The following is a 16,624-nucleotide window of genomic DNA, read 5'->3' as shown; positions in this document are numbered from 1 at the left end:
CGGTGCACACATCTTTCTTTAAGGTAAAAAAACATCACACCTTTTAGAAACTAAACTAAGGCATCATGAAGCACTTGGCATTTGATGAAAAGATTCATTTGGCCGGGAAAGCTTGACAGCGTGTCTGCCAAGCAGTGAATCAGCCCATATAAGGATCTTTAGGTTTCCCACAGCAAAACTTCTGTTTAGTGCTTTGTCACATAGCTAACATGTCATTAAGTAAAAGTGAACTGAAAGAGAAGTGACAGCGGAGGTGTTTAATTTAAGTAACACGGTTTAATTATTAAATTGTAATGATCTAGCAGATACATTGTGCATTATAATTTTACAAACATGCTGGCTTTCAGTCTACCCATCCCTCCAAACACCAACGCGTGGTTCTAAAGCTCAGCTTTCGTCACATCATCCAAATGAATGACAACTGTTGCTTGACCAACCATTATCGATTTCCCATATCTACAGAGCACTGCAGCCTCTCATATTAAGACAGACTTCTCAATTACACCTAGATTTCTGTCAACCCACACTGTTCCATGTGGTTCACAGTCACAGCCAGGAATAAAATCAACGGGCAGGAATTTACGTTCGTTGGGCGGGGGGGGCGAGCATCCCGACGTCATCACGCATTCTCGCGATCTTTCGGCAGGCAGGTATGCACGAGAGTTGGCAGCGCGCCCACTGACAAGGAGCCTATTATTTAGCGACTGATGAATTTATATTTTTCACTGCCCGGTTGCTCAACCGCTCGGTTGGCGGGCGGGCGAATAGGCCAGGCGGCCTTTGCATTTTTAACGAAACCCCCATCCACGGGCGGGATGAGGTTTCCAACGGTTAATAAAAAGACATGAACTATTTTGCCACCATCATGGTAAATATGTCCCTCTTCATGGACAGAATTTTGCCCTCGGCGGGCAGGCTCGGCAGGGGGCAAGCGGGAGCGGTTGGGAAGCCGACCGTCACCGGCAATCGGGCCGTGACAGCGATTTCACATTGGCCGGCCAATTGAGACCCGCCCAGCGTGGAATGCGCGCTGCAGCGCTGCCTCCGTGTGGGAGGGCGAGCACGGAAGTTCACACATGTGCGCGGGTGCGCGCAGGAAAAGCTCCACAGGCACAGAGCTGCCTCAGGGAGGTGAAGATGTTTGAAAAAAAGAAAGATTTAAAAAATGTTAACAACGTGTCCCCTCATGTATTACGACTCTGTCACGTGAGCAGGGACACGTTAGAAATTAGTTTAAAAATGTTTACATTTTTTTTAATGACCGCCCGTGGATGAGGCTTTGCAAAAACTCCAAAGGCCGCTTGGCCTTTTCGCCCGCCCGCCAACCGTTAGGTTGGACGGGCAGAGAAAAATTTCATTCAATTAGATCTTTAATGGCCTTAACAGGCTTGTTAATTGTTGGTGGGCGCGCTACCGGCTCCCGCACTCGCCTGCCGACTGAAATATCACGCATCATTTTACGCTCGTTCAGGTCGGGCTGCGCGCATGCCCGACGAGCGCAATATGTGCGGGCCCCATGTGTGCGGGGGACATGTTTATATCATCTTTTGAACCTTTATTTTCATTTCTCCAATTCTTCAGCTCCCTGAGGCGCTCTGCGCCTTCAGGGAGTTTTCAGTGCGCGCTCCCTCCCGCAGATTTCCGCTCCTTCCCGCCCCCAAACCGGCAGCATGGTCGGGGGGGGTTGGGTGGGGGGGCGGATTGTGGGCGTCGGACCTTTTCTCAGCCTCTACCGGGCCGGCTGTGCCCGCCCGATGAACGGAAAATCCTGCCCAACATGTTACTGCTTTACCACACTCTTTGATTAATCTGCGTGACGGGATACTAGCATTTGTATTTTGTTACATTGTTAAACATAAATTAAATAAAAACAAATATGTCTGCAAATAAGCATGTAACAGCTGAACACACAATCCACCCAGCCTGACACCCTCACTGCCTGCTTTGTAAATGAAAAGATCAATCTCTCCACTTACACAACATCTGTGGGAATGAGACAAGACATTTGGGGCAGCTGTCTTAAAGGTACAGGACCACTGGATTCCCATTCTACAGCCACAAGTTACTGTGCACAAAGGATCAAGGGTGGCAGTGGAAATATAAATACTTCAAATTGAACTATTTCGGATAGATTTAAAGATGCGACTTTCACAGTACATTTCTTGCACTTGAATTTTACTTTTGAACTACTCAACACTGTGCCCAAACATGAAGTTAGGGAAATTTTCCATTGTCGCATTTATTTTTTCAAACTGGTAGCTTGTGTGCAGATTGTGAAACCCTTTTCTTTAACATGATCTTTTTCATTTCCACCCTTCCACTTTTGGCTGTTCCCCTTGTACGGTTACTTTGTGAAGAGCAATTGTGACCAGACCCTAAACCTCTATCAATGCCATTCTGTCAGCAGTTATTTGGGTGGTGCCTGAGAAGGGCTCTTCATCCATTCTCCCCTGTGGATCTCTCTTTGGTGCTTTCCCATGCGACCCAGCTAAAATAGGGAACTCTGATGTGTGAGAAATGAGGCTGGATGAATTAATCCACATTGTACCACTCTACCAGAGAATCATACCTGATAATCCCCTTTTCAGAAGTCATTTGATTTCCTGCCTTGCCTTAATATAGATTAAATGTTATTGATTAGCAGTTAATAATAATCCATCTGAAGAATCCTACTTCAAAAATTCACAGCAACTGTTAGGTCAATTCTGACACATTTCCTTCCCCATTCTTTAATGGAAGCCAAATGTATTTTAGCTGCAAAATTGAAGAGAGCCTCTAAGTTTATTATATTCTTTGTGTTGTTGGGGAAGGTTTACAAATAGTAACTGGGAAAAATAAATCAACTAATAATAATCAACTAATAAAAAAACTAATTCTGAGATTCGCTGCAAAACCAGGTGTAAATCTCACAGGTTTTAATGACTTGCAAGCTCAGAGAGACAACTTAGAATTTTAATAGTCAATCATAAAATGCTGGGAATTGGTCTAAAGAAATGATCTAACTTGCCCAATGAGATTTATTCATTATGACTGCAGCTTTTGATATTATCCAGTGAGTAGCTGAATCACAAAACCCTAAAGTCTTAAATTTAATCCGAGGTCTCTTCTGAGTTGGTCAGTCTAACTCAGCTGTGATAGCCCCGCCCCACCATGGTTGACTGCTAACACCCGCTGCCAAGGTTCGTTGTTTAGCAATGGTCACTTGGGTTGAGCTGTTGAATCGAAGCCCAGCAAGGCGTTAACACAGTCAGTAGCAGACAGATAGAAGAAAATTGGCAGAGGAAAAACTGGCCAGAAGAGGAAAATCCTGTTGGTGATCCAGAACTAATGTTTATTTACAATGATGTGTTCTGATTTCCAAGTGACTGCAATTCCACAAAAGTTCAGAATTCCCTTGGTAATTTCAGAAATCCTTCCAATTTATTTACCTCGGGACCTCCTATATTTTCACTATAAACTTGTAGTCTCTAACCATCTGCTGTTTTCCACTTATGTTATTTAACTTTTTATTCCACTTATTACCAGTCTTTTTTTTTAACCTTTTAAGGTCTGGGCATTACCTTTTGCTGCAAGTCTTAAGTTTGATACACAGCAGAATATTTTGCTGCTTTTTACAACTAAAAAACAGCAGGTCCCAAACACCAAACTGGTGCATCATTGGACATTAGAGTAACAACTCTGAATATTAAAAACTATTAACCCCAGGGGGCGATTTAATTAGTTGATTGCAATAGAATCCACAGATCACAGAACGATCTCATTCACAAGGGGAGCTGTTGATCTGTCTTGTGACATGTTTCATTTACAGCAAGCACTAAATGAGGAAGGGAAACTTCTTGCGTTATCCATGGAAACCTTTTGCACTTCTACATAAAATGACTTCAGTTCTGCAGTGAAAAGGTAATTTCCAGCCAAACAGAACGTAGAGACTTAGGCCGAAAGGGAAAAAGAAAATCTGTTTAAGGAAACAAAAATCAAAATGATTAAAATTGCATCAATGTCGAGAGTCTGTCCCTATGTTGTCTAAGTTTAATCTTTGCTGTTGTTATTTCCAAAATGGCAGACAAAACTTGAGAGTGGTAAAAGCTAGTTCAGGCTAGTAAAATGGTCAGACACCCTCCAAGTCTAATACCAGTCCAGTAAGAACACAACAGAGGAAGATTACCTTCTGGGTGTTTATAAACAATTGTGCTTACAATTAGGTCACACATAATTTACAGTGGAAATCTCCCTTCAATCTTCTTACTTTATGTCATCAGATTTTATACCAGACTTCAGATTTGAACAGAATGCTATACTGAATGGCAAGCAGTTGCCTACGGTGTTTACCACACTGATCATGGGCACCTACAGAGCTTGCCCCTCTCCCCTGAGCAACGATACTCCAAAAGGGGCAATTAACCCATCCCTAGAGACTTAGTGGAGAAGTTTGTGACCAGGACCCACACCGCAATAAATTAAACAAATGAGATTGCTGAATAACAAACATTTATTCATGTTGTGCACCTCCACACAAGTGGAATAAAATGACTTAATGTCATCATTCTCTACTATCCATTGGTCCTTATCGGAATCACTAAAATAACATATTTGAACCATAGTTTCCAGCAGCAACACTTTATTTCAGCTGTTATCTTGCGCGCTACATTTCAACGTGTCTGTTCCGTTAGTTGGCATACCTGCTTAAAGTCTAACCACTGCATCGAGTGGCCTCACTACATTGTCCTACCATAGTACTCACACAAAGAGAAAGGTTAAGAAAAGATCCATTCTGCCGTGGTGGCTAGTCAAATATCTTCCAGCTCTTTGAACAGGATAGGCAACATGGCATTGAAGAGAGGTTTGTTTATCAAAAGAAGCTCGCTCTTGTGGCCCTGGTGAATTCACCCTCTGCAGAAGACGTACTCGGTGTAGCTGGTCCAGATCTTGTCCTCACCTTGGTCACTGGCATAGGCGCAAGTCCCGGTGGAGCTACATGCCAGCATGTGGAAGCCAGCTTCTGCCAACAAGTCAAACGCCTGCTCCAGGAAATTGAACTTGAGATAGTAACGGGACGTGTACCTCTCAGGAGGGCGGTCGGGGTCCCTGCTCTCGTTCAAGGTCTCCCCAAAAACTTCCTTGGCCAACGAGGTCTTACCGCACACAGTAATCCTGGCCACCCTTCGGAACTTGGCATCCGCTTGGCAATCCCTGCCAATGGTGTAGGATCCCCTGTAGCCCACAGTGATATAGCCTGACCTCCTAGCCTGGGTGGTCTCCGAGGATGAGGGTGGACTTGGGGGCACCAAAGCTGAGGAGGTGGCCAGGCGGGGCTTGGTCGTGCAGGATGCCCCTCGGATCCCTTCCCCCAGGTCGCTGGCCGGCCAGCTCTCCTCGTTCACCGAGTTCTGCTGGTTCGCCTTGAGGCTGAGCTGCCTGACCAGCTCCCGGAGCTGGAAGTACTCGGCTTCTCTCTGCAGCCTGCTCCTCTCGGGGAAGTAATCCGGCAGCACCAGCTTCAGGTCCCGCATGTAATCCAGGACATAGCGGAATAAGAAGCCGTCCCTGTCCAGGAAGAAGCGCCCCTTGCTGTCCTTGGGCAGTTCCTGGGGGGTTTTGCGGCTGAACATGTCCCAGAGCAGGGAGTCAGGGACAGCCACCAAGGTGCGGTGGCGAGTCACATAGACCTGGCCCCCGACATTCAGCTCCACCACGGCGGGGAAAGGAGACTCCCCGTTAGGCAGTTCACAGAGACTGTCTGCAAGAGCCATTTCAGGAAGGTAGCAAGGTCCCAACTACAGTGTCTGCTGCAAATGCACAGCTGCCTTATGTGGGAGGAAGGGATGTGAGTGAGTGAGTGAGTGAGTGTGTGTGACGTTTGGTTTCAGCAAATCAACAAGTTGGAAGGAGAGGCTGACAATGTTTTCCCCCCTCAAACTGAACAGAGACGTCTGAAACTGTTCACATGGACAGGAGGCAGGAAGTAAGGATGGGAACTTGCTACTGCTTCTGTTTATTCTCTCTCTCTCTCCCCCAGCTGCACAAAGTACTTTGAAGTCACCCCCAAAACACAATTCGGGTGACAAGCAATATTGCAAAGACCTTTCATGGCACTTCTGTTTAACTCTTTTAACAAGAGGTCGCTTCCCATGACATCCTGCAGGCTCCTGGTTCGGGGTTTCCTTTTTTTTTATTGCAGAAATGAGCTATCGGCCGATTGCTTAAATCATTTAATCTTTAAATAAATGCCTGGACAATCCGCGAGATTGTTACGGTAAAGATGCACTTTTAGAAGAAAAGAACGCCTTGTCTGCGCCTAGGAAGCAACCAGTAAAATCCAGTAGCTCAAATGCTCACGCATCAGAGTTAGTGAAAGTGAAGACAAGAGTCAGCAAGCAGCGTGTGTCTACATAGATCATTGCTGTAAAATATATAAGTGCAAGACATGGGTGCAACTTCGACCATTGCCAGATGTTTTTACAATCATGATGTAAGGAAGAATTGCGATGAGCAGTTTGTTTGCAAAAAGCAATTTGCAAAAAGCACCCATTACAATGAGAGGATGCAATTCACATTGTTTATCACAGCTTCAATCCACCTTTGATCGATTAAATGTCCACCTTTTTGTTGGTTGCACCAATTTATTAGACGTACGCAGGGTTCATTCCCCCCGCCCCCTCCACCACCTTGAACTTTCTTTTACAAAACTCTCCACCGGCGTCAAACTGAATCTAAACCCGAAGCAATGCAATTTTTTTTTTTTAAAGCGTTTCTCTTTATACCCAATACTATAATTCCAGAGGCTTCGAAACTCTAATGCCATTGGATTCCAAATTCTGCACACAATTTGGCTTCTCCAGATTCTACCTTCCTCCAGAACTTTTTTGTCTTTATCATGGAGGCTGTGAGCCCTCTACTGGGGAATTGAAAGAAATGACTTCACTCAGGATTGTGAATCTTTGGGAATTTTCTACACCAGGGGGGGTTGTGGATGCTCCATCGTCGAATGCATTCAAGGTCGGCCGGGATAGGCAGGTTTTTGGCCTTTCAGGCAACAATAAAAAAAGGGATCTGGGGAGCAGACCAAAACGTGGAGTTGAAGCTCAATATCAGCCACGATCATGTTGAATGGTGGAGCTGGCTCGATGGGGCTGTGTGGGCTGCTGCCGCTGCTCCCATTTCTCGTGTTCTTGTGCAAATTGGCTGCCGCGTTTCCTACCCTGCAACACTGGCTACACTTCGAAGCGCCAAAAGCACTTCGAGGCATCCAACGGTCATGAGAAGCACGATAGAAATGCAAAATCTTTTCTTTTTGCTAAAAGTCAAACCTCCTTGTCAGCCAGCTGAGAATGCTGAGGTGGCTTCCTTCCATGGATCAAACACAAATCTGTTTCACCATTTTTACACACTAACTACAGAACTAATCAGTGCCAGGATCCTCACCTTGAGCATGACTACGTTGATAGAAAAGTATTTTCAAATTTGCTTTAAACCACACAAAAGGCTATTCTCTGCTGAACTTGTCTTAAATATTTTTACCCATTTCAAAAGTGGTATATCTTAAATACTTGCACCTGACAATAATTTTTTGAATAGTCTAACAGAATTCTAGAAAACATCATTTCACGCCAGCCAAGGTGTGGATGCAGTTCCCCTGGATAGATCGTTTTTGTGGTAATAAATAATTAAAGCCAGATCACTATTGCATTTATTTATAGGGTCTCAATATTCAGAAAGCAATTTCTGTTGTGATTAGAATTTTGCTTCAGGGTCTGAGATGAAAGCTGGATAAAGTCAACAGAGATCCAAACACGTCGGAATACCTTAATTAAATTTCCTCACATAATATATTGAAGAATATGAATGTGAAGGTGTCCCATCAGTCAGTTTAAATGCTCAATGTCATTGATAATTCCTGAATTGCAAGGCAACAAATTTTAATGTTCAAAAAGAACTACAGAGAATTAAACAGTACATGCATACGCATTTGTCACCTGTTTCTTTTCAACGGTTTGACTTTATGCTCTTCTTAAGAAAGGTTTTCCAGCAAAATTTCCATGTTTAAAACATATCAGTGGGCCCCATTATATTTTTTAAAATAGTGGATTTGTTGTAATCTATCCTATTTTTGACTTTCTGAATTCTCAGGCTGTATAAAATCATTTCTAGCTTGTTAGCCTAAATAAATTAGGAGAATTTATTTTACAAACAGTGATTTTTTTTTTAATGGACTATTATCTAAAGCAGTTACATTTCTGCTGAATACTTGATCCTAGCGATTTTATGGTGATCGCAATTGTAACCATAATTTCAAAAGGATTAATCGACAAAAAAAATAGGCTAATGTGAGGTTTCTCTTAGGAAAACTTACTAAGGCTTATTTGGAATAGATACTTACGCTTTTAACCATATTGTAAACAATCTTTTACAGTTAGTGTTCTTCAAAAATGCCGAATCGTTACAGAATTGTATGTTAGCTGAAACAAATACTATTAAAACGATTACCATCTACAAGATGCAGTGCAGCAACACACCAAGGCTCCATTGACAGCACCTTCCAAACCCACGATTGTGACCATCTAGAAGGTCAAGAGCAGCAGACACATGGGAACACCACCATCCGCAAGTTCCCCTCTGAGCCACAGACCATCCTGACTTGGAAACATATCGCATTCCTTCACTGTCGTTGGGTCAAGATCCTGGAACTCCCTCCCTAACAGCACTGTGGGTGTACCCACATCACCTGGGACTGCAGCGGTTCAAGAAGGCAGCTCACCGTCACCTTCTCAAAGGCAATTAGGGATGGGCAATAATAAAGCTGGCCTAGCCAGAGATACCCTCGTCCCATGAAAGAATAAAAAAAAGATTAAAAATGATTTTTAAATTATTATCATTGCATTTTACAATAGGAAGTGTGATACAAACTGCAATTTGAGAGCTTGTTCAAGATACTTGCCTTCCACTAGTTCTCTGCAGCGGCTTTTACATTTAAGTTTATAGAGTTTCATTGCAGCATCACAATAGGTACAATGCTGCTTAAAATTTAGAATAAGACTGTACCTTGTCAGGGCGACACAAAAAAATCTTCTGAATTAAGTTTACACTCATCCTAGACTGTCATTCTAGACTGTTGCTGTGGCGATCAGTGACTAGCTCCCTGCCCCACTGCAGGCCCAGCTGTCAATTAGGCTGAGCCTCTAGAGAGCTAACCGATCACTGATGTCATGAATACACTGTGAACTTAAAACTCCACAGCATGTGTCTGGGGGTATCCCACATGGTGGATTCCCCACCCAGCGACCCATTCCCTATGGGGTCAGGTCAGTGAAAATTCTGCCCTATGCACACAATCATCCTCAAGGCTGAAGAGTGATAAAAATGTAAGGTTTGGCTTGACCAATAAAACGCATTAGAATGTAATTCCAACATCGGAAACTGATATGTCAACGGTAATTTTAACGTGGAATGGATGCACTGGAGAGCCGCAGGGTGAGACAGACTGTTAACAGTATTGAATTAGGAATAGACCTGGGACCCAACAGATTGCTAAGGGCGAATTGTACCCCGAGTTGGAAAGAAAATGCTGGGTGTTTGGGTAACACTGGCACCCACTGCTGCCAATTGCAGGGACACCCGAGTGTTAATTCAGCAGAAAGGCCGCCATCTTGTCAGACACACTGGCCCACAGATTTCACACCTGTCCAATATTTCTCATTGGCTTCAATGGAGAGTAAAATCGGGTGGGATGTAAAACCAACATTGCACCCAAACCCGTGGGTTTCGCGACTGGTGGGATAGGTTAAGATTGCCCCCGGCGGGCAGGGTTGTAAAATCAGTGACCCGCCTGGACCTCCCACCAGGAAAGTTAGGCTAAAATAAAGTCTGGGAAACAAAGAGCAGAGTGTGAGCTGACAATAGGCAGTGATCAGAAAGGGCCTGTGGATCCCAAGCCTGGTGGTGAAGTACGAAGTTAGACACATAGGCACATGGGGGAATTCTCTGGCATTTTAAAAAAATTATTTTTAAAATGATTAAAACAAAAAATATCCCTCCAGTCCTCAACCCTCATCCCGCTCACCCCCACACACTCCCCATGCCCCATCCATACCAACCTGTGCTACCTCATGTCCCCGCCCACCCCCAGCCCATCATGCCCCCTATGCCAACCCATGCCTCTCTACACAACCCCATGTCCCCTCATCCCCCCATGTTAGTCCATGTCCCCACACATCATCTTTGCCCTTACCGTCTGCATGCCAACTCACCTTGTATCCTTTGATAGTTATTTGACAGCTTTGACAGTTCTTTGCCAGTTTGACAGTTCATTGATGGTTTGACAGCTTTGACAGTTCCAATGAGTTAATGCACTTTTTACGGACAATAATGTTTACTTTTAACAATCCAAAACAAAGCTTTCCCTCTCTCAAAGGGTGTCTTACCTCTCCCAAAAGGTGTCTCACCTCTCCCAAAGGTGTCCTGGAACTAGATCCAAAGGGGTAACTTACTACTCCAAAGGGTTATCCAAATCAAAATATCCTGGCTATCCAAATGAATCCCAACAAATTCAGACATCCTCCTTCCTGGTCTAATCCACAGACTCCAGGTTTCACACTCCTGGCCTACCAAACTCCCACTTCAGTTGTAGCAGCTGTTGATTTAAATGTCCAGCTGCCTCTGTAAACTGCGCATGTATGAACACTGGTCCGACTCCAGTCCCACCCCCGTGAAAATAGGAAGTGCCATGTTTGAGTTAGAATTTTTGGTTATGTCTGCCATTTTCATCATGACTTGGGCCCCAGTGCCCCAGTGCCCCAGAAGCTTTCTTACATACTCTTTTGAGTAAACAATAAACAAATGAACAACTCCTTAAATGGTACCACAACTAAAACAAAAAGTACAAAGGAAATATACCAAATTACGATAACTTTCCCAGGGCTGATAATGCACTCCAGTCCCTGAGATGCCCACCGGCCATGGAAGGCCTCAAAAATACTGGCAGATGCTGTGTGTCCCCTCGCCAAAGACACCCAGATTGGGACCTAGCCACACAGCCTTTCTAAATATACTCTTTTTAAGTACAAGTGAACAAATAAACTAAAGAACAACCCCTTAAAGGGGAATCGTCTCTTTCTACTCTTTTGAGTAAAATCAAATTTACAAAAACTAATTAGCTAATGAACTGCCCTAGTGTCACTTTATACTCTTTTGAAGTACAATAAAAATCACCTCTTTCTACTCTTTTGATGTACAATAAAAATCACCTCTCTATAGTCTTTTGCGTATACCAAATAAGCAAAATAAATGAATTAACTAATGAACCACCCCTTAAAGGGGCACCATAACAAAAAACAAAACTTTAAAGGAAGCTTAGCAAATTAAATTCAAATATCTTTTGTGGTGGAGATAATGCACTCGAGCCCCTGCAGTGTCCACTGGTCGCAGAAGGCTTCAAGCGTACCAGCAGACACTGCGTGGTCCCTCACCATGGACACCCAGACACAGGCATCACCACAGGGACTTTCTTATGTGCTGGTTTGAGTAAACTGAAACCAAATAAACAAATTAACTAGCTGTCTGCCCTTCAAAAGGGCAAAAGTGTCCCTTTATGCCCTTTTGAGTATACCAATAAAACAAATTAACCATTTAACAAATTGACAGGTCCTTAAAGGGGCACTGTAACTAAAAGCAAAACCTTCAACAGAAACTTATCAAAATTAAATTAAAATAATATTCTGGGGTCTGATGATGCTGGGTCTCCAGCACCTACGGTGCTCACCGGTTAGGGAAGGCCTCCAGCACCCTGGTGAACACTGTGTGCACCCTCTCCAAGGACACCCGGACCCAGAGGTAACCATGGAGTCTTTCTTATATATGTTCTTCTGAAAACAAATAAACAAATAAAAACTAATTAATTAATTGAAAGCCCCTTAAAGGGCCACTGTAACAAAAAGCAAAACTTTCAAAGGAAACTTAATTAATTCAATTAAAATGTAATTGATGCAGTCCAGCCCCTGCTGAGCCCACCAGTCATGGAGGGTCTCGAGTGTACTTGCGATCTCCATGTGCTCCCTCTCCAACAATGCCAGGGCATGGGCAGAACCACGGAGTCTTTCTTATAGTTTTTTGAGTATACCAATAAAATAAAATAGACTCATTAACAAATTAATTCGTTAAACAAATTGACAACCCCTTAAAGGGTCACTGTAGCAAAAGACAAAACTTTAAAGGAAATTTATATAAGTAAATTAATATGTTGTTTCTGGGGCTGATGAAGAACTCCATCCCCTGCGATGCCCACCACTCGTGGGAGGCCTCAAACGTACCAGTAGACGCCTCGTGCTCACTTTCTAGTGAAACCCAGGATGGAAGTAGCCGCAGGAGAGGGGCAGACTGTCAGGCTGGACAACTCCCTCAACCATCTGCTGCCTGGGCCTATTAATGGCCACTTTGGCTAGGCCCAGGGGTGGGCTAATGAGGAGTCCCTCTGCCCTGCCCACCCCTCTCCGCACTGGGTGCCCAAAGATCAGGAGTTGCACTGAGGTGCAACCAGACTTTGAGGAGCAGCCCCTTCAAATAATCAAAAAGGGGCTCCAACCTCACACAATCTATGTACAGGTGGAACACGGACTCCTGAAGGCTGCAGAAAAGACAGACGGCCTGGGGGTCCGTCAACCACCTTAGCTTTATGCTGCACAGGACCGCTGCATGCAACACCCTCCACGCTAAAACCCCAATGGTAAAGGGAAGGACTCCCACGCAGAGGGCCCTCCACTGAGGGCCCTCGCCACCTCCGGACGGCAGGATGGAATGCCATTGCGTGTCCGGATGGTTGACGAAGGGGAGGATTTGAAGGGTGTGCAGCAGCAGCAGCCCGTACAGGAAACCCCTCCATATAGAGCGAAAAGGCACAGAGGGAATCTCCATGGGACAGCTCAAATAAATTGCAGGGTTGTGGTGGAGTCTCTCATATCTTTTTTTTTCGAGTTATCGACAGTCACAGATTGCAACTCTTTTGAGTACAATCACAGTTCTTGGTTTCCAGGAGTGGGACATGAACCCACAACCCTCTGATTCAAAGGCGAGGGTGGTATGGACTGAGCCACAGCTGACACCTCTTGGAGTCTCTCTTATATATGTCTCAATATATTTAGTCAATCAATGCCCTTCACCTGTGAATACTTAACATTGTTAATACAATGAACGTACCATTAACAAAGGGTAGATTAGGAGAGGATTTGCACCCACATGAGAAGTTGCAGTGGATCTCCCGGGTGCAAGAGATGTCAGCTGGCCATATTGCCAGAATGCACTGACACTATTACATTCAATTATGTTCTTTTCTTAATGTTGGAGCCTCTATCTTTAAATAAAGATTAAATTGATTCACATGTCATCATGTGAGGCCCGAAGTCAAACCGTAGGTAGAGAAATAAAAACGGAAAATGCTGGAAATACTCAGCATGTCAGGCAGCATCTGTGGAGAGAGAAAAACAGTTAACGTATCAGGTCTGTAACCTTTCATCAGATAGAGACATGTTTACTAAATTTTCCGCTCACACATTCTGCTGGCTGTGCACCAATTCTTCATCGCTCTCACATCTTTCCTTCCTTTTTAATATGCTTCTTCACATCATCTCAAGTTAACCTCATCTCAACTATTTAACTTGCTGCTTTGTTACGGATGTGTCATATGTCACGCCTTGTCTATGTCTTGCTTCATTCTGTTCCTATTTAATGCTGTTTATTTAAAAAATAACAATGAAGTATGCAAGATCAAGGGAACAAAGGTTAGAAAACAGACAACAAAGAAGTTATTCAGTGATTACTGTACTTCAATGCAAGGGCTGTAGTGAATAAGTCAGATGAGCTGAGTGCACAAATAAATGGTTGGAAGTATGATAACAAAGCTATTACTGCAATCTGACTCAAAGGTGGGCAGCAATAGCAGCTCAACAGTTCTGCATTACAGGGTTTTCAGATGAGATAGAGAGGGGTATAGAAAAGGAGAGGGGTTAGGGTATTGGTTAAGGAGATAACCACAGCTGTGAGGAGGGATGATATGCTGGAAGGAACATTAAATTGAACCATATGGGTTGAACTGTGGAACAATCACACTGCCGGAAAAGTACTATGGACCTCCATAAAGGTCAGAGGGAGATAGGAGATCATATATGTAGGTAAATTGTTGAGGAGTGCAGAAACAAAAGGGCAGTAATAGTAGGTGAGTTCAACTACCCTAATACTATTTGGGATATATTCCATGTAAAAAGAAACAGAGGAAAGAGAATTATTAAAATGCACTCTGAGAACCTTTTTTTAGCCAGTACTTAGCAAGTCCAATGAGAGAAGGAGCAGTTCTGGACTGAGATTTATGGAATGAAATAAATATAGGCCAGGACATCATGGATAATTCCCCTGCTCTTTTTTTTGCAATAGTGTCATGGGATCTTTTAATTATACCGTAAAGATCAGGCAGGGCCTCCGTTTAACAACACCACTGAAAGATGGCACCCTCCGTACTGCACTGGAATGCCAGCCTTGATTTTTTGTGCTCAGGTCTATGGAGTGAGACTATCAGCCCACAATCTTCTGACTCAGGTGAAAGTGTGACCAAATAAGCCTCGGCTGATGATCAAAATAAAAATTCTAGTTGGTTTAACTGTTTCAAGCTGCGTTCTTTCACCGATAGCATGCGACAGCCAGGGCACACAATGAAAATGTGTCATGTGAAAAAAATAACCATTACATTATTAGGATTTTTAATTGCAGCCATTAAGTTTTTTGAAGAAGTCTAGGATTGTCTAAAATTGCTTCATAAACGGCAACATTGCAAGGCAAAAGCTGGTGACCATTACATTCACCACCAGGTGGAGTCAAAGGAAGATGATTCAATTGTGGTACCCTGAATCGCAATTATTTTGATTTGCAAAAATCTGTAATGATAAATGAACAAGAAATGAGTTAAACCATTTATGTGAAAACAATTATAGCTTGATAACCTTCTGTGAAGCACTTTGGAACATTACGTTACACGAAAGGTGTGATCTGGTGTAAAATGTTGTACCACATCAGCTGTTATTACAATGTAAGCACTTCCTAATTTTGTTTTAAATTGGGTGCACTGATTTATGACGTATTTTCTCTCTCCATTTTAATTAGGATTGATATAAGCTGCACTTTGAGAGCTTGTTCAAGATACTTGTCCTCCATTAGTCCCAGCAGCTTTCACATTTTAAGCTTATAGAGTTTAATTATAGCACCTCAAAAGGTACAATGCCGTTTAAAATTTATAAGAAGACTGAACCTTATCAGGCTAACACAAAAAAAATCTTCTGTATTGAGCATATGCTCACTCTAGAATCCCGCACTGAGTCAAATCCTATTGTAACAATATTTCCATACTAGTTAATAGCAATAAAAGTGTCTCATGATAATTGCATCATCCAGAAAGGATGCTTATATCTTATCTCATGTAATTTTGACTGGATTTTGCTAAAGGATCTCTAAAAGGATATTGCTCAGAGTTGTTCATTTAAAGTTTCCAAACATCTGTCTGAGGGGTCAACTGTGTTGGGACAATCCCAGTGAAATCCCTGCTATTTCCAAAAAAACAGCCTGAAGGCAGCACTGAGGTTTGATCTGATCCAAGCGCTGGTCAAACTTTAGCATTCAGTGTGCTGATGGTGACTGATTTTTGGCCAAAGGCTGCTGAATGTTTTTTCACTGAAGCTGAGATGGACCTAAATTTTACTAAAGGTTCAGATTGATTGCCAAACAGCAGGATGATGCAGGTGAGTAAAAAAACAGGGTTATTTACTAAACTTGAAATGAAGAACAGATGAGATAGAGCTTAAATCAGCACAAACTCACTTATGTAGATGTCTAAAAGTTAGCTTTAAAAACACATTTTTTTCTAGATTGAATGTAATTAGAACAGTGCGATATGGATTAAAGGGGTAAGGGGATTGCCACAAACCAGCCATACAAGTTCTCATGTGTGCAGAATGATGATGATGATGTCTACATTAAACAACATTATTGATCCCTAACCAGATCTTAGGGGTCTGGCCAAGGATCATAACAAATCTGTTTTTACTGCGCATTCATGTTGGTGGTATCCTTGTCTTTTCTATCTAGCTATTGCTTCATAACTTTATTTACAAATTCTTCATTTACTTCTTTCAGCCTCTCTAAGCTCCATGGTTTTTTTCTTATTCCACTTTGGATCTTCTTCATTTAGCTGGAGTTTCCAAATGTCAAAAATAAACATTTAAAGAGAACGTGGAATTGTTAGAAGGGCACACATTAATTAGGGAAACCTGCATTAACTTTGCAGAGACTCTGATAAAGAAAGGTCAAGGATATGAGGAATTGGACAGCCACAACAGCATTCAAGTTGCTCAAATCATCCAGGACAGGGCAGGTCACTTGATGGGTGCCTCTGCTACTGGACACAGTATCCACCCCCTCCATCACCTGTGGCTGCTTTGTGTGTGATCCACAGAATGAACCTTAACAACTCACCAAGATCGCTTTGACAGCACTCCTTTTACTTGTGTGGTTAATCCTATTCAGACTATTCACAGTGATATGAGTGGAAGCTCAGTAAAGTCAGGGCAAACCTTTCTGCAATGCACCTACTACA

The 16,624-nt window shown here is 43.0% G+C and overlaps 1 protein-coding gene across 1 annotated transcript; it reads right to left on the bottom strand.

Moving 5' to 3' along the window:
* Positions 1 to 256: 256 nt before the first annotated feature.
* Positions 257 to 5,927, bottom strand: kctd12.1 (potassium channel tetramerisation domain containing 12.1). The gene has a single exon (XM_078545965.1). The coding sequence runs from the start codon at positions 5,748 to 5,750 to the stop codon at positions 4,884 to 4,886; it is 867 nt and encodes a 288-aa protein (XP_078402091.1). The 5' UTR covers positions 5,751 to 5,927; the 3' UTR covers positions 257 to 4,883.
* Between the last annotated feature and the right edge of the window lie 10,697 nt (positions 5,928 to 16,624).

The sequence above is a fragment of the Cetorhinus maximus genome, chromosome 7, assembly GCF_964194155.1.
Source record: "Cetorhinus maximus chromosome 7, sCetMax3.hap1.1, whole genome shotgun sequence".
NCBI lineage: Eukaryota > Metazoa > Chordata > Chondrichthyes > Lamniformes > Cetorhinidae > Cetorhinus > Cetorhinus maximus.
This window is presented reverse-complemented; position numbering and strand designations above follow the sequence as displayed.